Source organism: Laetiporus sulphureus, assembly GCF_001632365.1.
Source record: "Laetiporus sulphureus 93-53 unplaced genomic scaffold LAESUscaffold_12, whole genome shotgun sequence".
Taxonomy (NCBI): Eukaryota; Fungi; Basidiomycota; class Agaricomycetes; order Polyporales; family Laetiporaceae; genus Laetiporus; species Laetiporus sulphureus.
This window is the reverse complement of record NW_024468521.1, coordinates 100,104-122,327: the sequence shown is the minus strand read 5'-3', so window position 1 is coordinate 122,327 and position 22,224 is coordinate 100,104. Positions and strand designations below refer to the sequence as shown.

At 52.0% G+C, this 22,224-nt stretch overlaps 5 protein-coding genes across 5 annotated transcripts; 1 reads left to right on the top strand and 4 right to left on the bottom strand.

Moving 5' to 3' along the window:
- Positions 1-576: 576 nt before the first annotated feature.
- On the bottom strand, positions 577-3,434 carry LAESUDRAFT_757790 (acetyl-coenzyme a synthetase; the record flags this gene model as incomplete). The annotated part of the gene is made up of 13 exons (XM_040912361.1): positions 577-696; positions 762-900; positions 967-1,027; positions 1,093-1,179; positions 1,246-1,327; positions 1,394-1,415; positions 1,485-1,573; positions 1,642-1,765; positions 1,828-2,279; positions 2,330-2,836; positions 3,030-3,179; positions 3,233-3,284; positions 3,337-3,434. 13 exons carry the CDS (start codon positions 3,432-3,434, stop codon positions 577-579), a joined length of 1,983 nt encoding a protein of 660 aa, XP_040765831.1.
- A 2,821-nt stretch (positions 3,435-6,255) lies between these two features.
- On the bottom strand, positions 6,256-8,805 carry LAESUDRAFT_75148 (uncharacterized protein). The gene is made up of 6 exons (XM_040911669.1): positions 8,423-8,805; positions 7,243-8,359; positions 6,995-7,188; positions 6,644-6,936; positions 6,422-6,582; positions 6,256-6,261 (listed from the first exon to the last, which is right to left on the bottom strand). Exons 1-5 carry the CDS (start codon positions 8,591-8,593, stop codon positions 6,546-6,548), a joined length of 1,812 nt encoding a protein of 603 aa, XP_040765830.1. The 5' UTR covers positions 8,594-8,805; the 3' UTR covers positions 6,256-6,261; positions 6,422-6,545.
- Positions 8,806-15,605: 6,800 nt separating this feature from the next.
- Positions 15,606-16,905, bottom strand: LAESUDRAFT_649884 (uncharacterized protein; the record flags this gene model as incomplete). The annotated part of the gene is made up of 3 exons (XM_040904204.1): positions 15,606-15,800; positions 15,871-16,055; positions 16,110-16,905. Coding segments are annotated over 3 exons (1,176 nt in total), but the record flags the coding sequence as incomplete, so codon positions are not given.
- A 2,693-nt stretch (positions 16,906-19,598) lies between these two features.
- Positions 19,599-20,226, top strand: LAESUDRAFT_724078 (uncharacterized protein). Its single transcript, XM_040908544.1, has 3 exons — positions 19,599-19,682; positions 19,742-19,845; positions 19,924-20,226. Exons 2-3 carry the CDS (start codon positions 19,767-19,769, stop codon positions 20,118-20,120), a joined length of 276 nt encoding a protein of 91 aa, XP_040765828.1. The 5' UTR covers positions 19,599-19,682; positions 19,742-19,766; the 3' UTR covers positions 20,121-20,226.
- A 59-nt stretch (positions 20,227-20,285) lies between these two features.
- Positions 20,286-20,894, bottom strand: LAESUDRAFT_649910 (DUF543-domain-containing protein; the record flags this gene model as incomplete). The annotated part of the gene is made up of 5 exons (XM_040904206.1): positions 20,286-20,437; positions 20,493-20,542; positions 20,653-20,674; positions 20,760-20,772; positions 20,838-20,894. 5 exons carry the CDS (start codon positions 20,892-20,894, stop codon positions 20,286-20,288), a joined length of 294 nt encoding a protein of 97 aa, XP_040765827.1.
- Positions 20,895-22,224: the final 1,330 nt, after the last annotated feature.

Below are 22,224 nucleotides of genomic sequence, written 5' to 3'. Positions count from 1 at the left end.
ACTCCGAGGAGTTTAGCGTTGAGTAGGACAAGTTTAACGAAGTGGAAAATTAGAATACCATACAGGTATAATAGTGCCGGCAGCCCGACGCAGGAGGTAGCCAGCCGACGAGATTCTTTGTACCTGATCAATGACTCACCCGGTAGACGAAAGCATCATTTTTTAAAAGCTTCTCCGCAAGTGTGCGGTTTCACCTTTGAATGGCTTCCTTGCCACTGGTCTGGAAGCCGAAGACACTCTCGACATAGGTGCGTGCAGTCGTCTTGAGCTCACTGCGATAGTGAGTGCTGTATTGTGTTATCTGTGCTAGGTGATCAGCAAACCGTCTCGGGTAAGCATGAAGTACGCGCCACCGCAAGACGTGCCAGCTTGATGAGCTCGTTCGTGGTCCCGAGCTCAATGCCCGTCTCTCTACAGTGACACGACCAGCTCAATATTTCAAGAAAGTACAAATACATTCTACAGCATCCTCAGGTATCCAAGCAGCAGCCGCAGCCGCAACAGCAAACAATAAGATAATAGCACTCCTCTCACTCCCCTAGAGCCCAACAAGCACATCATCCACACGCCTCATGGTCATGCCGACGCGACCTTGCTCTTGATCACCTCCACGATACTCGGGTCCGCGAGCGTGCTGAGGTCACCAAGCTGGTCGGCCTCGCCGGCAACGATCTTGCGAAGCACACGGCGCATAATCTGCGATGCACAACATTAAGCCCATTAGGCACGCTTATAATTACGCGAGATCGGGGAGAACGCACCTTGCCCGAGCGCGTCTTGGGCAGGTCAGGGACGAGATAGATCTTCTTTGGTGCGGCGAAGGGACCAATGACCTTGCGCACCTGGAGCGTCAGCTCCTTCAAAAGCGCGGCCTCGTCGTTGTGGTCGAACGAGAACTCCCTAATTAGCAATCCCCCACGTGAGCACGCCCGCCATTCTTACGAGATGATATCGGATGCTACTCACGGCTTCAAGGTGACAAACGAGTACACAGCCTGGCCCGTGAGCTCGTCCGCAACGCCGACCGCTAATGGAGCAAACACCCAACACCGATCAGACACATTTGATATCGCCGTCAAGATAAGCACGCACCCGCCGTCTCAGCTACGCCCGTGTGGGTAATGAGTGCGGATTCGATCTCCGCCGTGGACAAGCGATGTCCAGAGACGTTGATGACATCTAGCAGAGATAATACCGTCAAGTCTGGCCTTTCTCAACAAGGGATAGCGCAAGCTTATGACCCACCATCAACACGGCCCTTGATCCAAATGTACCCGTGCTCGTCACGCGCCGCGCCATCGCCAGTATAGAACACGCCAGGGTACGGCTACGGATATCAAGCACAATCGCGCCATCAGCTCATGAACGCGCAGTCCGAACCATCTAAGCTTACCTTCATGTACGTCTCGAGGTACCTGCGCACGTGACAGCATCCGTCAGCCTCGGCAGGTTCGTAAGGACACAAGGCACACGGCGGAACGTACCTCTTATGATCTTGGTAAACAGTGCGCGCAATCGACGGCCAGGGGGTTTTGAGCACGAGGACACCTTCTACACCTTCGCCTTCGATCTCCTGTATCACCAAACATCACATGAGACGGTGTGCCTGGCGGGCATAATAGGAGGCATGACGCGACGCACCTTGCCTGTTACGGGGTCCAGGATCGCAGGCTCGATGCCGAAGAATGGCACCGTCGCAGCCCCTGGCTTCGTCTCGATCGCACCGGGGAACGGTGTCACGACGATCGAGCCAGTCTCCGTTTGCCTGAAACACCCGCCCATCGTGTCAGCTGCCGCGCAATCGAGGAGAAACAACAACGTTCGCACCAAAATGTATCAACGATGGCACATTGCCCGCGCCCAACGTGCTCGTTGTACCAGTGCCACGCCTCGGGGTTGATTGGCTCGCCAACGCTGCCAAGCACGCGCAGGCTGCCCAGGTCGTGCTCCTTCACGTGGTGGTCGCCCAGCCGGCGCAGGAGGCGGATCGCCGTCGGTGCGGAATAGAACTGTGTCAGCTGGTGCTTGTCGACAGTCTGCCAGTAGCGCGACGGGGTCGGGTACACCGGCGTCGACTCGAATACCATCGTCGACACGCCGTTCATGAGGGGGCCATACACAATGTAGGTGTGGCCCGTAATCCAGCCGATGTCCGCCATGCAGGCGAAGCGGTCGTCGGGGTGCACGTCAAACACGTACTTGACAGTCAGTGCCGCGCAAAGCAGGTAGCCCCCTGTCGTGTGCACGACACCCTTCGGCCTGCCCGTCGAGCCAGAAGTCTGTAGTAAATTTAGTACATCATCAAGTAGCGAAATTCGCGCGTACTCACGTAAAGAATGAAGAGCGGGTCTTCCGAAGACATCACTTCTGGCGGGCAGTAGCTTGGCACCTTCGCAATCTCCTCGTGCCACCATTTGTCACGTCCAGGAGTAAACGGCACGTCGTTGCCTGTCCGTCTCAGGACGAGCACATGCTCGACGCTCGGGCACTCCTTAACCGCTGCGTCCGCGATCAACTTGGTGGCGATCGTCTTGCCCCCGCGGCGTCCCTCATCTGACGTGATCAGCACGCGCGACTTGCAATCCTGCACACGGTCGCGCAACGACTCCGCGGAGAAACCGGCGAACACGACGCTGTGTATTGCGCCTATACGCGCGCACGCGAGGAAAGCGGCGACGGCGTGCCAGGTCATAGGAAGGTAGACTGAGACGGTGTCGCCCTTCTTCACGCCGAGTTCCTTGAGCACATTTGCGACACCGCAAACCTCGCGAAGCAGCTCAGCGTAGGTGATGTCGCAGCCTTCTCCGGGCTCATCGGCTTCATAGATGATGGCGGTCTATGGTGGGGCATCCGAGAAGCGTTACGATGTGGGGAAGTGGAGCAGATCACGTCGAAGATCCGTGGAATGCCGGATATGGATCGAATGGGAGAGGGCATCGACATCAATTTCATCGAGGTCGAGATTGGAATAAGCGTGTTAACAAGGCGCGATGAGTTTATGAGACGACTTCTAATGCCAGCGAGCGTACCTTGTCCGGGTGCTTGAAAGCCCAGCGATCGACACAATTGTACGACGCGTTAAGGCCACCTTCTGGGAACCAGACGATGTCGCCATTCTCGAAGCTGCCTGCGCGAACGGTGTGGAAGGGGCGGTCCCAAGAGATGGTCTCGCGGGCCATCTGGGCCAGTCTGTTAGTGCCGTTGTGGAGAACATACTCCAGGCGCAACTCACCTTTGCCCACCACTTGTCGCTCTCATGGCCGAGCGTCTGCTGGTGAATAGAACTATGTGCTTATGAGTGCCAGCGCGTCGGCCCGAGCGGGGGGAAGTGCTCACCGGTAAGCATGGATGTGAGGGCCGACATGGGGCTCCTTGGGGCCGTTCTTGAGGCGCGGGGCAATAGGGTGGGTGGGGACGGAGACAGACTCGGACATGGTGATGGTGGGGAACAGGGGAAAGAGAGCGTGGCGGGTTAAGATGAGGGACCCTGTACTTATAATTCGCAAATGCGCTAGTCGCTGCCGGCGTCTAATGCTGGCGGGCGCTAATGGAGCGTGATCATGCGATTTGTTTACGGAAGACCAATCGGCGGTATTCCTTCTTGGCGGGCAGGCGGGCGGGCGACCCTCCGAAACCAATTTTGTCTGGCCTCGTCCCATCCTCGAGCGAAAAGCGGTGTTGATGCCATGCAAGTTTGCAGGCCGAACAGGAGAAAATCTGCGGAGGAGAGGGGTCATAGAGCGGTAATTGGACCAACTCGGTCATACGATGTAAAGGTGTCGGCATGCCATTTGTTACCTGAAACATACAGCGCAATGGTGCAATATCTAGTCTGTACAAACGCCGGCGAACGTAAAACTTAGATGCAGCATGCCAAACGTCGCGTAGAGTTCGGAACATACCAGGGCTCTCCTCCGCCGTCAGCCGCCACGCCATCGCCTTCCACCAGCCACAACTCCATCGGAACGCGTTCGGACGAGCGACGCCGAAACCCCACCTCCGTTGTGTCGATAGTTGGGCCCGGCCGGGAGAACTGGCACCAGGGGAGAACATACGCACCCGTCTCGACCCCGAGAAGGAAGTCCACCCGAGCAGACACCCACAACCTCACACATGGCACAGCAGCACGAAGCGCGAAACATCCGTCATCAAGTGATGGATCGGAACGATGAGGCAGACTGCAGTCTACTGCAGTGGGGCGAACGCGCAACGGGGACTCGAGAGACCGGTGCCCGTGTAACCTCAGCGGGCCTTTATGCTGGAGCAACCTCGCGCTAACCCCGCAGTCTTAGTGCACCTCTCCGGATTTCTCCCCACACCCCGCACTCGCCCGTCCTCGGCCGCAATTTACCACGTCCGATTGGGTCTTTAAGCTGTTCCGTGCGGAGAAGCCTCCGGTTGTTTGGAAACCGAAAGCCGTGTACATGCACGATCGGGGAGAGAGCTACGGGACATCTCCCGACGGGCGGCCCGGCGCTCTAGTGCGAGGATCCTGAACATCCTCCACGACGCATTACTCGACGTGCGCACTAAGATGCTGATCGATGCCGCTGTAGCTTGGATAGCCTTCCCCAGACTCGCTAGCGGCTGTCACAGTGTCTATCCGCAGCGCCAAGCGCCCCTGCTCAGCTATGATCCGAATTGTTCTAGAGACACTAAATCATGATGCATGATCATGCAAGTGAGGTGCGACTCCTAACTGTCGTGTTCTATCTACCGTGACTTGCTTTGTCTATGCTCAAGACATCGGCGGTACGTCTAGCTCACTGGCATGCTCCCCAGCTGGCTGATTTTTCTGTCTCTGAGCTGTCGCCACCCTGCCGACTCGACTTGGCGTGTAGCTAACGAAGCTGCGCATACTAGCTTGCGGGGACGCCCATTATTCGAATATTAAAATCACTTGAACTCCGGTACAATCGGAACGCATCCGCACTCGATCATATCATAGCCAGATCGCCCTGCGGATCGCTCACCGCTGACCTTTCATCATTCTCCTCTCTGCACACGCCCTCCCGGAGGTCCGTCTCCGTGACGGGCACGGGCGAGGTCGTCCCAGCCATACACGCGAGCTGGCGACTATCATCCGTTCTAACAGATCGGTCGACTCAGGAACACAGGAGCTTCGGACCAGGCGTAGGAGCACTCCTATTCCACCACCCATCCTGCCCAGGGGACTGTCCAGGAAGTACCTAAACCTAACCGCTTCTGCCCTCATGGCACCGAGGATCTGATCAAGCTCGTTGATGACCTTCGTGTGGCCGCTCCGGCACCTTGGATCGCGTGGAGCAGTGATCTCTTTCGCGCATTCTCATCCTTGGAAGGAGGCTGCGCGGGCATTGGGTGTGGAGGGTCAAGGTGCCTTGTACGGTCGGCAGAATGGATAACGAAAACGATACACCCATAAGAACGAAGAAGTGAACATCGAAGTGCAGCCCGTAATACGATCGAAGTGTTGGCGTATATGCACACGTACGGACGGATCAAACTTTCCGCTGTCGTTCAAACAAGGGTGTAAATCATCTCACTGCAACGTGCAACATGGCTGATATCACGAACAAGGCCACTCAGGTGCATCTATTAGTGTCACACGAACCATCACTGACTCTGTGCCGACCGAGGGTGTGGATGTGATGGGGATTCTGGCAGACGAGGGTGGAATACTCCGGTGAAACGTCTCGATATTTTCTGTAGCAACATTTTCTTGTACTCGCATGCATGCATGGCACGTCAGTCATACGCCTGAAGTGTGGGATCGTCTGAGGATATGGAACAATAATCTTTCACGGGCCAGTACTTTCATGTCTATCGGAGTGTATATGTGAATCAGACCCAAGCCACATGCTTACCAACATGTTGTTAAAGGTCATCGCAACGGTTACATGCAATAGAATAATCCATTCCAAATCCAACCGTAGCAATACTATACAAGCATGTATAAGATCGTGAACCACTTACCGTATAAACCGCAACAGATCGTCAGGAAGACATTTGCGCCACCCATAGTCGACCAAAACTCTAGGTTGCAGATTTGCGGAGGCGCGAGCCTTTCCGAGTTATTCCAGTTGCCTGCCGCTTCGCCTCGTCTTTCTCCTCCAGCCCATCGATCTGCCCTGACCTGCGTTTGACCGGCTTGCTCGAACCCTCTGCCTGATCTCCTTCGGCGCTCGCCTTAGCCGAAAGACGAGTGCTCCTCCTCAGCAGTCCTATCTCCTGCTGTCCGCTTATTGTTTTCTTCTTCGACTGCTTCGACTGCCTCGATTGCTTTGACTGCTTCGTGTCCTCCATCAGAGAGAACTTCTCTGTGGCCATGCCAACAGCTTCGAACTGATCGCCGACTTTGTCAAACGATAGCTCCCCACCCAGGGCTTGATAAGCTTCCCAGAAAACGTCGATAATTTCATCGTGCGTAGCAAGGCATAACTTCCCTGAGGGAACTGCGACTGCGGAAGATCGGTCTGGCTCCAGCCAGGCTGCCTGGATCTCGGGCTGCTTTGGAGGCTGTTGAACCAGGCGCACTTGCTTGGTTCTCTGAAAAGTTGGTGGAGCTAGTTGAGCTTGCTGAGCTGGATGTTGTGCACTGGCCTTGAGTGCCAAGTAATGGTTATTTGCGAGCTTCAAGAGGGAATCGAGTAATTTCACGAACACAGGCATCGTACCCGAATATGAGAGCTCCCAGTCCCTCTTGCCGGACATCCACTGTCGGTATTTCGCAGCACCACCGACGTGGCGTTCGTCGGGATCACGGCCGCGGAAGTCGAAGAAAGTCTCGACATGAGCCTTAAGCCAGTCTAACTGATCCAATAGGATATACTGATGCTCATGGAACCTCAATGCCATCCACTCCATGATAAGGATCACAGACTCGAGGTCATCAGCAACTTCGTTCTGTGCAGTCGGATTTCTGAGCAGCCGTGCGGAGATAAATTGCCATGTGCCCTGGATAATCCAGCATCAATGTGAGACGGTTGATGTTATTGAGACAACGAAGGCTTACCGAGCGTCCTACTCGCTTGGCGCCATCTTGAAGCTCGTGTTTGAACTTGGCAAGATGAAAGTCGATCAGCAAAGCTCGAAACTCTGGTGTTTCTCCGTCCTTAATGTCTCTTGGATCGACTTCGTCAAAGATCATGTTGCCAGGGCTCATGTCTCGTTGGAGCAAGCCACACTTGATCCAGGCGTCACGGTGCGCTGGAGTAAAAGGTAAGCATGTAGTGAACTAAAAAAAGGTGATATGTATCTCACCTGTCAACACGCACCATCCTGCCACAATGAGTTCACCCGAGCTATCGTAGCTATACAGCGGCCGACCGAGCTCCTTGAGAGCGATACGGTAATGTCTCCGAACAGGATGCGTGTGCTTCAGATCGTCGCAAGTCTTCGTCTTCTGCTCGCCCACATAGCCACCGTACAGGCATGTTGCAGTGTATTGAACTCCGGCCTTCTCGATACACTCGTACTTGGTGTGCTCACCCTCCTCCCATTCCTCCGGCCAGCAGTCTTTTACAGTAACCATCCTCTCGGTCTTCATATTGTACGCTGCATAGACTTTCGTAGCCCGGCCGGTAGGTGAATATATCTTGTACAATGGCCGTCCGATCAGGAAAGCACCATCTTCCTTTGATTGTTTGAACCCGGCCTGCTCCGCTGGCATGATCACTTTGTAAACAGGCCACCCTGACTCGGAGAAGAATGCACTCGTGACACACTTCTGGTGGTACGGCGTCATTTGATCTTCAACATCTTTCACTGCAGCGAGCTCTTCGACGGTGGCAAGTGTGACGGAAGAATCGTAGCCAAGTTCCTCCGAGGTCATCTGTCCGAGGTGGTAGAGGAACGTCGACAGAGCACTCGACTTGCCGGTGAAAGTGAAGGGCATCGTGCAAACAAATTGCGAGTGATCAGCATAGAACAGGGTCGCCTGAGTCCTCCAAATGCTGATGAAGAACACATGCGTGCGAGGTTGCGCGTTCATGATTGCCGTCGCGTACTCGTACATCTGTCCTCTCGCATTCCTCGCATCGTCAGTGTCCCGAGGCATATATTCGTCCTTCCGCTTCTCGAATGGATTCTTGTGGTCAGCCGCCTTGAACTCGACGAACACGCAAGCGTGAGGCCAAGCCGCTCTGCCCAAGAACTTACGGCGTTCCTCCGGAGTCACCTTCGCATCGCCTAGCTCATCTTCACTCAATTCATATGCCTTGCGTGCTTCCGGTGTGTTGGGATAGAACGTTAGATCAGGCTTCTTCCTCTCTTCGATGTCCGGGTGATTTCCGGTATCTTTGACGACTAGCGTACGCACACTGTTCTTGCTGCCACCTGCAGCACTACCGGCGTCGAGTATCTCCTGTGCGACGCGGGTCTACATTGATCTATCGTCAGAATCTATTCTCAAGATCGCTCACGGTGACGGCGAGACACTCACAAATTCTGCATGCATCTTATTCTCTTCCGTCACATTGAACTTGCTGTTGCTGAACTCCGGAAACTCCGCACGAACCGAAGATGATGGATCCGCCTTGCTCGAATAGGTGGACAACCACTTTTCATCGTTGATAATGCCCAAGAGAGGGTCAACTTCTTTACAGAGCTCCATGCGATACTTCTGCAGGTTGGCTACTCCGATCGTTGGGTTAATAGAGTGGGCTTGCGCACTGGATGCCTTATAGACCCGGGGTGTGGTAGGTAGCTGAGACCCAAGTGGAACGGCGGCCTGTGGAGGAGTCTTCGGTGGACCTTGACTGCCGAGAGATGGACCAGTGACTGCTGTGTCCTCGGTGAGTTCAGACTCAGTTGAGGGTGCAGAGATGTCGCGAGTGACGTCTGAAACACTTGGCTGAGCCTCTTGAGTGTGCGAAGATTCTAATGCGGTTCCTATCTTAAGATGTGGACCTCATCCCAGAGAGAGAAAAAGCTCACCGTTGGCAGAGGAAGACGCGTCGTCACCGATATCAACGGTATCGGTATCGTCAGCGTCGAAGTCTGAGGCTGGTGGAGGAGACTGTGGGCCAACGCTCTGAGAGTGAGACCTGGAGAACGGATGGTTGTCACTTTCTGAACGAAGGATATCGTCAACAGAGCTCGCTCGAGAAGACATGGCCGGATTGTTGGCAGACTTACCAGCTCTGAGAGCCCTCTATATACTACCTGCACGGCTTCAACACGAGGCGTATGCAGTATCGATCTGGTTTGACCGTGACCAAAATGTGGGCGATTGACTCGAGATGTCGGCGACGTGTTCGATGGCACGCAGGGCTAATCGGTGAAGAGTCGCCTAAACGATGCGAGTGATGAGCGGCACAAAGGCGAGATGAGTCGAAAGGCTCAGTGAAAGTAGCGGACAAAGGATGTGAGACAGCAAACACGAGTTTCGGTGGCAAGTGTGGCGCGGAGATCGACGCGCGATTGGCGTTCCCGATTGGGTGAAACAATGGACGTGCAACACGTGGCTGCCTTCACGTTGATCACGTGTGCGCGCCGCACACTTCGTCCTCGCCGCCATCCTTTGTCCGTTCCATCGTTCTCACATTGCTTGCTGTCCTATTCTGCATTCCCACATATATTTTTAGCACCAAAGTTTGCATTTCAACCGATATACTCATTATTTTCTCCTCCCATGATCCGCTTGATGTTTTGTGGGCAAAGCGCGGCACTGTCACCCTTCCGGGTCGCCGCCACTCACCGGAGTGGCTCAGATATTATCAGCACCATCCCAAGAGTGCGTGTCGACAGGACTTCACAGAAGAATGTAATCGCGACTAGGTTGGTCCCAGTGGCGACTTCCTGTGTCTGTTTGATGTGTCGCTTCTTTAGTATGCCATGTTTTACACGCGCGTGTTAAACAGCAGGAGACCATGTGCTACCTGGCGTTTTGCATGCGTACTCATGAAACCGCCAAGAAAACGCCACTCACGGCGCATGTTTGGCCTTGGGCTTGTGGAGGTGATGCATCTCAAGATACAATGAATCTCACGGTGGCAGTATAATCCAAGGAGTGAAGAGCATACCTGTGAATCTAATAACAATGCAAGCTGCCTGAGTGATCACACGATTGTCGAAGGGAGCTTTATCATTGTACTATGTTTTTGCGGCCATCTGAGTACATGGCGGAGTCAACTTTGCATTCTAGACCGGCATCTGAATAGCACGAATGCCGGTATTGGCATTGACTTTCGAGACGTAAGCACTTGCTGTGACAGCCTCGAATGACATACCGCTTCATTCAATGCTAATTGTAATGATATGAGCCGGAAGACGGAGAGAACGGATGAAATGTACACACACATAGTACGTCGTAGCCTTCTACTCCCTCATTAAGTGAAATTGTACATTTCACCGCAGACACGAAGCGATTTGCGCACGTGGCAAATGCTTAGCAAATGTGTACAGGTTTTTTGCCTTTGTGATCTCGATTTGCTACGGTTCCTTCCCACATTCCATATTAAGTATTTGCATGTAATATTTTAGAGGAAGAAATTTAATTTATATATTTTAAAAAATGACACCATTTTCAAACTCACCAAGGACATTTGAAATTTGAATGCCGTTGAATGTTATACATACGTTTTTGAATTCCAAAACATCGCACATATAAAAATGCCCAATAGCAAATAAATTTAAATTTTGAGTGCTGTTGAATGTAATCATACATTTTTGAATATAAAACCATCTCATATATAAAATACCCAGTAGCAGATGAAGGTGACCTTCATATGTCTCGCTCCGTACCAAGATTACTATGAAGGTCACCTTCATCTGCTACTGGGTATTTTATATATGAGATGGTTTTATATTCAAAAATGTATGATTACATTCAACAGCACTCAAAATTTAAATTTATTTGCTATTGGGCATTTTTATATGTGCGATGTTTTGGAATTCAAAAACGTATGTATAACATTCAACGGCATTCAAATTTCAAATGTCCTTGGTGAGTTTGAAAATGGTGTCATTTTTTAAAATATATAAATTAAATTTCTTCCTCTAAAATATTATATGCAAATACTTAATATGGAATGTGGGAAGGAACCGTAGCAAATCGAGATCACAAAGGCAAAAAACCTGTACACATTTGCTAAGCATTTGCCACGTGTGCAAATCGCTTCGTGTCTGCAGTGAATTTACATGCACTTTCACCGAAATGTAATGAATATACCATCACATGCACATTTCAGGTGTGACCTTCTCTGAATTTAGTAACGGCATACACGAGTGGACATTGAACCTGAAGCGGCTAAGATTGACCACAGCGGTCTGTTCCTAGAAGTAAACATGAGTTTGTCTCGAATGGACTCAGGGGCAGAGCTTTCTTTACTATGTGGTAGAGAAGAGAACATGTAGACTGATTAGTCGATAGCAGCGGCCGTGACTATTAGGAGTACAGTTGTGGACAACCAAACACGACAAAAATAAAATCAATTTATTCCGCCCGAACGGCTCGTGACTTTCCGGTTTTGAGTGCAGATACAGACTCAAAGTGTCGAGAAACGTCCAAAAACGCTTTCATTGTATTTTTCCCATGCATTTTTGGCATCTGCCAAATTTTTAGGCAAAAATCAGAATTTTTTCAGCCACAAACATACAGATCAGGTACCATGTAGGATTTGTTGGTCTTGAGCTCAAGTCACAATGGCCGAGTCTTGTCATTTAATCTGGGACAAAAGTACTATTGTAGCAAATCTCATTGGTCAATTCAAATTTTGTCTGTACTTTTGTCCCGGATTAAATGACAAAACTCCCGATGTGCAACTTGCGTAATTATTTGCTGAATTTCCATCGTTAGTTTTGGCAAATTTTTAACGGAATGATGTACAGGAACTCAAAAGGAGTCGATTGGCACATTTTACGTGATTTTTAGGCCTCTTTTTGGGGTTCGGCCAATTTTTGGGGGTTTTTGGTTCGGAAATCACCTTTTGTGGGCAAACGGTTCGACAGATTTGCCTCAAATTTATTTACAGACACCCTCTCATCAATCCGGATCGATTCTGATACATATCGGACATTTTTGAAATGTTTCTTAAAATTGTCGTGTTTGGCTGTCCACGACTGTAGCTTGCCAGTTACGAAACCACGTGGCAAACCGGCGCTTTCATTGCATCGAGCTTTTCCCGGCCACACGCTGCCACACGGTTGCTCATTCCTGCAACTGCTCCGAGTCGAGTGTTTCACCAGATCGTTCCTTGCCCCGACTTCGCGGAGCACGTCCTCGGCCGCAATTCACCACGTCCGATTGGGTCTCTAAGCTGTCCCTTGCGGAGAAGCTACCGGTTGTTTGGAAACCGAAAGTCGTGTACATGCTCCGAGTCGATCGGGGAGAGAGCTACGGGGTCGTCTTCCGACGGGCGGCCCGGCGCTGTAATGCGAGGACCCTGAACATCCTCCACGACGCATCACTCGACGTGCGCACTAAGATGCTGATCGATGCCGCTGTAGCTTGGATCGCCTTCCCCAGACTCGCTAGCGCCTGCGACGATGTCTATATCCGCGGCGCCAAACACGGCTGCTCAGCTATGATCCGAATTGTTCTCGAGACTGAACCATGATCATGCAAGTGAGGTGCTCGGACTGCTGACTGTCGTGCTCTGTCTCGTCGCTTTGTCTGTGCTCAAGACTTTGGCGGTACGTCCAGCTCATGCCCAACCAGCTGGCTGACTTGTCTGCCTCTGATCTGTCGCCGTCGTGCCTCCTCGATTTGGACTGTAACGAAGGTGCGCATGCTGGCTTGCGGGGATGCCATCATTCGAACATCAATAGAATTCCGGTTCGATCAGTGTAGCCAGAGCGCCCTGCGGATTGCCTAGCTGAGCGCTGAAGCGCTGATCCCTCATCCCCCTCGCTGTGCACGCCCGCCCGGAGCTCCGTCTCCGTGACGGGCACGGGCGAGGTCATCCCAGCCATACACGCAACTGGCGACTATCCGTTCTCGCAGATCGCTCGACTCAGGAAAACAGGAGTTTCGGGCGAGGCGCAGTAGCACTCCTATTCCACCACCCATCCTGCCCAGGGATGTCCAGGAACTACGTCGCCCTAACCACTTTCCCCCTCCTGCGATCATAGCACCAGGGAACTGATCCAGCTCATGGATGACCTTCGTCTACTCCGCCGCTGGAGCGTCTGGGATCGCGTGTCAATGATCTGTGTCGCATTTCTCATGTTGAATTGAAACGAGGCTGCGCTGGCATTTGGTATGTGGAAGTTCAAGGTGTCTTGCATGGTCGGCGGCATGGATAACGAAAACGATACGCCCATAATAATGCATTTATCGGAATGTTCACCGCCTTTATTCTGGTTCTCTTGTCAGGCTGTTTTCTCGTCGCTGTGAAACGTTTGCTTGTGTACCGATTGCTGCAGAGCGCTGACATTCGGTCTTGAGGAAGCGTTTAGCTGCTTTTCTCTGACAATCCTTACATTTCCGAAGCTTCCACGGCTCCGAAACGCAATTCGTACCGATGACGTCGTCCGACTGCTCGGGTCCGACTCCATGCACCAACCCAACCCTCGACAGTCATCCTCAGTGGCGATCATCGATAAGTGTGCAAATATGCTTTCGACATGTTGCAGGCAATAAATACTTATACACCAGTTCGTGACACGCTGTGCTGCATAGGCAGACAACAATGTCACAACGAATCAATTCTTCCGCTCTGTCCCCAGATTCTTCCGCTCTCCTGCATATAGGATACACAACCATCTCGGGGGGCGCCCTTCTCTCAACCAGATTAAGTTGTTCCCATCAATTCGAATCACGCGCTCAACTTACGACCCCAGACATGGCATTCGGCACACTGCCTGTATGCACCCTCTAAGAACCGGTATCTCCGCTGCAGCGACACGATGTTTCGCAATCACCATGGCCAGGCTCAGCGCATTGTGGACGACGCGAATGCTCGATACCTCCTCCCCTTCCCCCATCACAATTAGTCTCAGTGAGGTTGCGAACGGAAAACCAAGACTGTACCGCTTGCTCATGTCTGCTAGGGCGCGATGCATCTCTCGCTTGGAACACAGCGCATGCGACCTTCAACGGCCCTCATCCGACGTAATTCTGTGAACATCACATTGCTCCGACTTGCGATTCTTGTAATCTCATGCTGAAATGCTTGTGCTTTGCCTTCTGCAGTGCAATCTCAATTTCTCAGGGTTGAAACTTGCGGGAGGGAACGAGCGAGATGTACCCTCTAAGACGATGACAGCGTCGGTTCGTGCAAAGGTTAGCTCACGCCAGTGATTCGCCAGTGCTGAGCCTTCACTTTGTTCCATGATCAGACGAAGTGAACGACGAACTTGTGAATACACCGGAGTGCGGTCATGCGATCGAAGTGTTGGTGTATATGCGCTACACGTACCCGGGATGGATCGAACTTCCGTTGCCGTTACAACGGTATAAATTATCTCACTGCAACATGCCTTGGCTGATATTCCGAACACGGGCACCCAGATGCATCTACGTGTCACACGGACCATCACCGGTGGCATTGTTACCTATGTCGGGGTTCGAGACAACTCTCTGCCCACCCGAGGGTGTGGACGTGATGGGGATCTGGCAGGCGAGGGCGGAATACTCTGGTTACCTTGATGTTTTCTGTAGCAATATTTTGTTATACTCGCATGCATGCATGGCACGTCAGCCGTACGCTTGCAGTATGGGATCGTCTGAGAATATGGCACAATAAGTTTTCGCAGGCCAGTACTTTCATGTTCATCGCAATGTATACTGACTGAAGCCGCATGCCCACCAACATGTTGTTCAAGGTCATCGCAACAGTTATATGCAATAGAATAATCCATTCCAAATTCGACCGTAGCAATACTATACAAGCATGTATAAGATCGTGGTCCACTTACCGTATAAACCGTAACAGATCGTCAGGAAGACCTTTGCGCTACCATACTCGACCAAAACTCTAGGCTGCAGATTTGCGGAGGCGCGAGCCTTTCCGAGTTACCCCAGTTGCCTGCCGCTTCGCTCCGTCCTTCTCCTCCAGTCCATCGATCTGGCCTGACCTGCGTTTGACCGGCTTGCTCGAACCCTCTGCCTGATCTCCTTCGGTGCTCGCCTTAGCCGAAAGACGAGTGCTCCTCCTTAGCAGTCCTGTCTCCTGCTGTCCGCTTGTTGTTCGCTTCTTCGACTGCTTCGACTGTTTCAACTGCCTCGACTGCTTCGTGTCCTCCACCAGAGAGAACTTCTCTGTAGCCATGCCAATAGCTTCGAACTGGTCGCTGATTTTGTCAATTTTAAATACTGAAGATAGGCTTTTCATCGCTTCCCGGAAAGTTGCGACAATCTTGCCGTGCGTGGCGAGAGACAAGGCCCCCAGGTCAGTTGTCTTCACAGTAGATGGACCTGGCTCAGGAAGGCTCTCATCCTCAGAATCCGATTCGGAATCGTCCGGTACCGTCCCAGTGAAATGCGACTCGAAGGTTGGTTCGGCTGATGAAGGTGGCTGGGATGCACCAGCCTCGAGTGCCCTGTAGTGATCATGTGCGAGCTTCAAAAGAGAGTCAAGTAATCTGGCGAACACATCCATTGTGCCTTTCGGTTGCCAGCTCCTGCTACCGGATATCCACTGTTGGTATTTATCATCGCCGCCGATATCACGACAAGTCTCATCGTCCTTTTCACGCCATTCAAAGAATTGCTGGACATGGACCTTCAGGCGCTCCTGACGATGTGATAGGGAGTGCCGGTGGAACCTCAGTGCCATCCATTCCATGATAAGAATGACAGACTCGAGATCATCCGCAACTTCGTTTTGCACAGTCGGATTTCGGAGCAGTCGTGCGGAGATAAATTGCCATGTGCCCTGGACGACCAATCACAACGTGAGACAATGGGCAGTAGGGAGACAACAAAAGACTTGCCGACCGCCCCACTCGCTTGGCGCCATCTTTGAGTTCGTCTTTGAACTTAGCAAGATGCCAATCAATCAAAAGAGCACTGATTGATGGAAGTTGTTCGCCCTCAGGAAGGTCTCGGGGATCGACCTCATCGAAGACCATATTGTAAGGACTCATGTCCCGTTGTAGCAAGCCGCACTTCTTCCACGCGTCTTGGTGTGCTGCCATCACAAGATCAGAACATAATGGATTAGATAATGCGACTTGCATCTCACCTTTTAACACGCAGAAGCCCGCAACAATTAGCTCACCTGAACTGGTGTAGCTATCCAGGGGTCGACCAAGCTCCTTGAGTACGATGCGGTAATGTCTCCGGACGGGACGCCTGTGCTTCAGGTCGTCGCATGTCTTCGTCTTCTGCTCGCCTACATAGCCACCATACAGGCACGTTGCAGTGTACCGTACCTTGGCCTCCTGAATACACTCGTACTTGGTGTGCTCACCCTCCTCCCATTCCTCCGGCCAACAGTCTTTTACAGTGCCCATCCTCTCGGTCTTCATATTGTAAGCTGCGTACACTTTCGTAGCCCGGCCGGTAGGTGAATAGATCTTGTACAACGGCCGTCCGATGAGAAAATCGCCGTCTTCCCGTGGTTGTTTGAAACCGGCCTGCTCTGCCGGCATGATCACTTTGTAGACAGGCCACCCTGACTCGGAGAAGAATGCACTCGCGACACACTTCTGGTGGTACGGCGTCATTTGATCTTCAACGTCTTTCACTGCAGCGAGCTCTTCGACGGTGGCAAGTGTGACGGAAGAATCGTAGCCAAGTTCCTCCGGGTTCATCTGTCCGAGGTGATAGAGGAACGTCGACAGAGCGCTCGGCTTGCCGGTGAAAGTGAAGGGCTTCGTGCAAACAAACTGCGAGTGATCAGCATAGAACAGAGTCGCCTGAGTCCTCCAAATGTTGATGAAGAACACATGCGTGCGAGGTTGCGCATTCATGATTGCCGTCGCGTACTCGTACATCTGTCCTCTCGCATTCCTCGCATCGTCAGTGTCCCGAGGCATAAATTCGTCCTTCCGCTTCTCGAATGGATTCTTGTGGTCAGCCGCCTTGAACTCGACGAACACGCAAGCGTGAGGCCAAGCCGCTCTGCCCAAGTACTGACGGCGTTCCTCCGGAGTCACCTTCGCGTCGCGCCGCTCATCTTCACTCAATTCATATGCCTTGCGTGCTTCCGGTGTGTTGGGATAGAACGTCAGATCAGGCTTCTTCCTCTCTTCGATATCCGGGTGATTTCCGGTATCTTTGACGACTAGCGTACGCACACTGTTCTTTCTTCCACCTGCAGCACTACCGGCGTCGAGTATCTCCTGTGCGACGCGTGTCTACATTGATCTATCGTCAGAAGCCATTCTCAAGATCGCTCACGGTGACGGCGAAATACTCACAAATTCTGCATGCATCTTATTCTCTTCCGTCACATTGAACTTGCTGTTGCTGAACTCCGGAAACTCCGCACGCACCGCCGATGATGGATCTACCTTGCTTGAATAGGTCGACAACCACTTCTCATCGTCGATAATGCCCAGAAAAGGGTCAACTTCTTCACAGAGATCCATGCGATACTTCTGCAGGTTGACTACTCCGGTCGTTGGGGTAATAGAATGGACTTGCGCACTGGATGCCTTGTGGACGCGGGGAGTGGTAGGTAGCTGAGACCCAAGTGGGACGGCGGCCTGCGGAGGAGTCTTCGGTGGACCTTGACTAACGAGAGATGGACCGGTGACTGCTGTGTCCTCGGTGAGCTCAGTCGCAGTTGAGGGTGCAGAGATGTCGCGAGTGACGTCTGAAACACTTGGCTGAGTCTCTTGGAAGTGCAAAGATTCTAATGCGGTTCTATCTTAAGATGTGGACCTCATCACAGAGAGAGAAAAAGCTCACCGTTGGCAGAGGAAGACGCGTCGTCACCGATATCGACGGTATCGGTATCGTCAGCGTCAAAATCTGAGGCTGGTGGAGGAGACTGTGGGCCAACGCTCTGAGAGTGAGACCTGGAGAACGGATGGTTGTCACTTTCTGAACGAAGGATATCGTCAACAGAGCTCGCTCGAGAAGACATGGTCGAATTGTTGGAAGGCTTACCAGCTCTGAGAGACCTCTATATACCACCTGCACGGTTTCAACACGAGGCGTATGCAATATGCGATCTGGTTTGACCGTGACCAAAATGTAGGCGATTGACTCGAGATGTCGGCAACGTGTTCGACGGCACGCAGGGCTAATCGGTGAAGAGTCGCCTAAACGATGCGAGTGATGAGCGGCACAAAGTTGAGATGAGTCGAAAGGCTCAGTGAAAGTAGCGGACAAAGGATGTGAGACAGCGAAACACGAGTTTCGGTGGCAAGTGTGGCGCGGAGATCGACGCGCGATTGGCGTTCCCGATTGGGTGAAACAATGGACGTGCAACACGTGGCTGCCTTCACGTTGATCACGTGTGCGCGTCGCATACTTCGTCCTCGCCGCCATCCTTTGTCCGTTCCATCGTTCTCACATTGCTTGCTGTCCTATTCTGCGTTCTCGTTTTTCATATTTCGAGCAGCAAAGTTTGCATTTCAACCGATTTACTCATTATTTTCTCCTCCCATGATCCGCTTGATGTTTTGTGGGCAAAGCGCGGCACTGTCACCCCTTCCGGGTCGCCGCCACTCACCGGAGTGGCTCAGATATTACCGGCACCATCCCAAGAGTGCGTGTCGACAGGACTTCATAGAAGAATGTGCTATAATGCCATGTTTGCTTTGTGATGGCGACTAGTTTGATCTTAGTGGCGACTTCCTGTGTCTGCTCGATCTGCGCAGGAGCATCCAACGTTGTGACACAAGCATGTGTCGCTTCTTTATGCCATGTTTTACATGCGCGGTTTGCTTGGAAAATAGCAGGAGACCGTGTGCTATCTGGCGTTCTGCATGCGTACTAATGAAACCGCCAAGAAAATGCCACTCTGCATGTTTGGCCTTGGGCTTGTGGAGGTGATGCATCTCAAGATACAATGAATCTCACAGTGGCAGCATAAGGCAAGGAGTGAAAAGCATACCTGTGAATCTAACATTCATGCAAGCTGCTGAGTGATCACGCGATTGTCGAAGGTGATTCCCGAGAGGAGGTTAAGCTTTATCATTGTACTATGTTTTCGCGGCCATCCGAATACACGGCGGAGTCAACTTTGCATTCTAGACCGGCATCTGAATAGCACAAATGCCGGTATTGGCATATACTTTCGAGACGTGAGCACTTGCCGTGACAGGCTCGAATGACATACCGTCTCATTCAATGCTAATTGTAACAATATGAGCCGGAAGACGGAGAGAACGGACAAAATGAACACATACGTAGTATGTTGTAGCCTTCTACCCTCTCATTCAGTAACATCGTACATTTACATGCACTTTCACCGGAATGTAATGAACATACCGTCACGCACGCATTTCAGGTGTGACATTCTCTGAACTTAGTAAGGGCATACACGAGTGGACAAACCTGACACTAGAAGTAAACATGAGTTTGTCTCATGGATGGAGTCAGGAGCAGAGCTTTCCTTACTACATGGTAGAAAAGAGAAGATGTAAATTGATTAGTCGCTAGCAGCGGCCAATAGGATTAGCTTGTCAGAAACCACGTGGCGAACGGGCGCTTTAATTGCGTCGAGTTCTCGACACCTTCGTCGAGTGTTTCACCAGAACGTTCCTTGCCCCGAATTCGCGGCCTTCGTGGTTGTGGACACGAGACGCAAAACCTGCTTCATCTGAACTGCGTCAGCTGCATCCTTTGACTGAACTTAAAAGTGATCTCTCGCGAGCCAGGAGCTTCCGCTATCGCTGGGTTGACCACTTAACATCACAGCTTCTTGAGATATAGAAGTGTCGACATGTCGCCTCCACTCTCACCGCAAGCACGACGCGTGCGTACTATCATGGTAACCCTGCCGGTCATTGTAGCGACGTCCTGTATGTACTAGTCCGTTCCCTGGCATGACATACAAGCGCTGATAGGACCTTCGAAACCATGGCACCTTGCTTGTGAAGTCGTTCTTTACAAACGTCTCGTACTCGGAGCACCGCAGCGTACGGTACCTCGCTTTGAGCCTGGCGAGGACCCCGCTGAGACCGCGAAGAAAATGAATGCTCGCATCCTTGAACTCAAGCCTCCTGAGATGATGCATCCAGGAGGTGCCGCGGTTGGCAGCACGGGTGGGAGGGAGGAAGAGGCAGACGACTTATGACCAAAGCATGCTCATCATCGGTCGATGGGCGACGTGGATCAGCCTGACAGACGCGAATGATATCTATTACGAACCCTAAGCAGACCCTACGCATCCTCGTTGGCCCGTCACTCAATGGTTACGTCCTTCCATTTACCACCTAAGTATCCTTCTGCAACCGCCCACCTACTTCGCTTGTCCTGCTGCGAGCGCTGCCAGCTCTTCTGCCGTGATGACTCGCGTTCCCGGTATCCGTGCAGGGTTAAAGGAACGGTCGCAGTCCGCGTAAGCAGCACCGGCACCGAAGCCAGTGCCGAGGGCAATAGGCCATGCGCGCCCTTTGGGATAGTTAGCTCATAGCTCTGTGAATAGATTAGTGGAAGATATACTCACGGCGGAAGAGGATCACGGATGCGATAACTCCAGCGCTGAAGCCGACACCTCTGTGGTCCGACAATGTGCGCGTGTGCAGAGAAAAGAGTACGATAAAAGAAGGGTACATGTTGCGTCAGTTAGAGAAGGATCAACAGATGGCAAGCGCTCGGAGACGCACGATTTTACGAGGAGATCCGCCACTGCTCGTCCATCGCACGATGTCGCATGACGCAGCACAGATCTAAAATCAGCGCATATCCATGTCCTCAGCTTGAAGAGACGTACAGCAACGATCGTACTGTAGTGTATGGATAAATGTTGCTTCAGTTTTGTCGCACGACTCCGACTGGGACAAATACGCACCTTCTGGGCGATGATATTCTCACTGGACGTGGGCTTCGCCGTCGGTTCGCTCGACATGGTGAGATGATGATCAAAGACAGGCTGCAGGCAGTTTATGTCAGCTGTTGAGGCCGCAGAGCATAGAACAGTACACTTGCTGTGCCGTGTGGAAATAACAGAGAACGGGCGGCTCGGATTCGCATATTCCGTGTGACGTCGGAACGGAGTGTTCTGGGTCCGCACATGGACCCAGAACACTTCGAATACCGTGACCGCGTTTCAACCCGTTAAGGATTCACAGCTACCCTACAACGGAGATGAATCATGATGCTTTGCCACCCGAGTCCATAATATCTTTCTCAGCATGCCAGTTCCGCCTGTAGGAGCCAAGTACGCTGAGGATTTCGTATAAAAGCTCAATACAGACGGACGTCCGCAGCCACAACGGACACGTGACAAACGCGACAGTTTAAAAACGCGACGCGAGACCGCGTGCGGAAGCGCTTCCATACGAAGCCTCTTCCCAAAGCGAGACATATGGCTCGCGCCACTACGCTCTCCATTGCAGCGACGACCAATAGCAATAAACGCAAGTCCACCGGGAGCGCATCAGACGACCGAGTCAAAGACGCAAAGCGACCTCGCACCACGCTCGATGCATTCTTCTCGCCCCAAGTACCCGTTTCTGGCAGCCCGAAGGATGACCGTGGAAATCGGGGTTCAGTAGCTTTGAACGATGAGCAGAGGGTCGTTATGAGGATGGTGGTAGATGAGGGGAAGAATGTGTTCTTCACTGGAGCCGCTGGTGCGTGGCTTCTGTGGCTGTCCGGCTGCCACGTATGATATATCATTACTACAGGTACAGGAAAGTCCCTGCTATTACGTGCAATAATTGCGGCGCTCCGAAAGAAACATGCGAAGAAGCCAGAGGTTATCTCCGTAACGGCGAGCACAGGGATGGCCGCGTCGAATATAGGAGGTATGTTGCTTGAGGGTCTTTCCATTTCTCATGTCCAAGTTGTGTTATCCCATGGACAGCGAATGCTTTCACATCCGATGATTTCAGATGGAAGACCTCGGGCCACTTTCATAGACGTTCAGATATCTTGAAACTCAAACGGGTAGTGTCTTCGTATGCCATCCTGCTCACATCTTCACAATATGCGAAAACTTTCATACATGATTGCGAGACGCCGTCGGTGGGGCTACTTCTCTGTCTTTGCTTCTTGCAATCACCGTTCGGCATTCACGTTCAATCGTTAATCATGTTCCTGCAGGTATGACCATTCACTCTTGGGGAGCGGTCACACCCAGTATGACCAACATCGAAAGGCAAATAAGCTGCATCAAGACATGCAGACCGGCTCATCAGCGTTGGAAAACAACGAAGGTGCTCATCATTGACGAA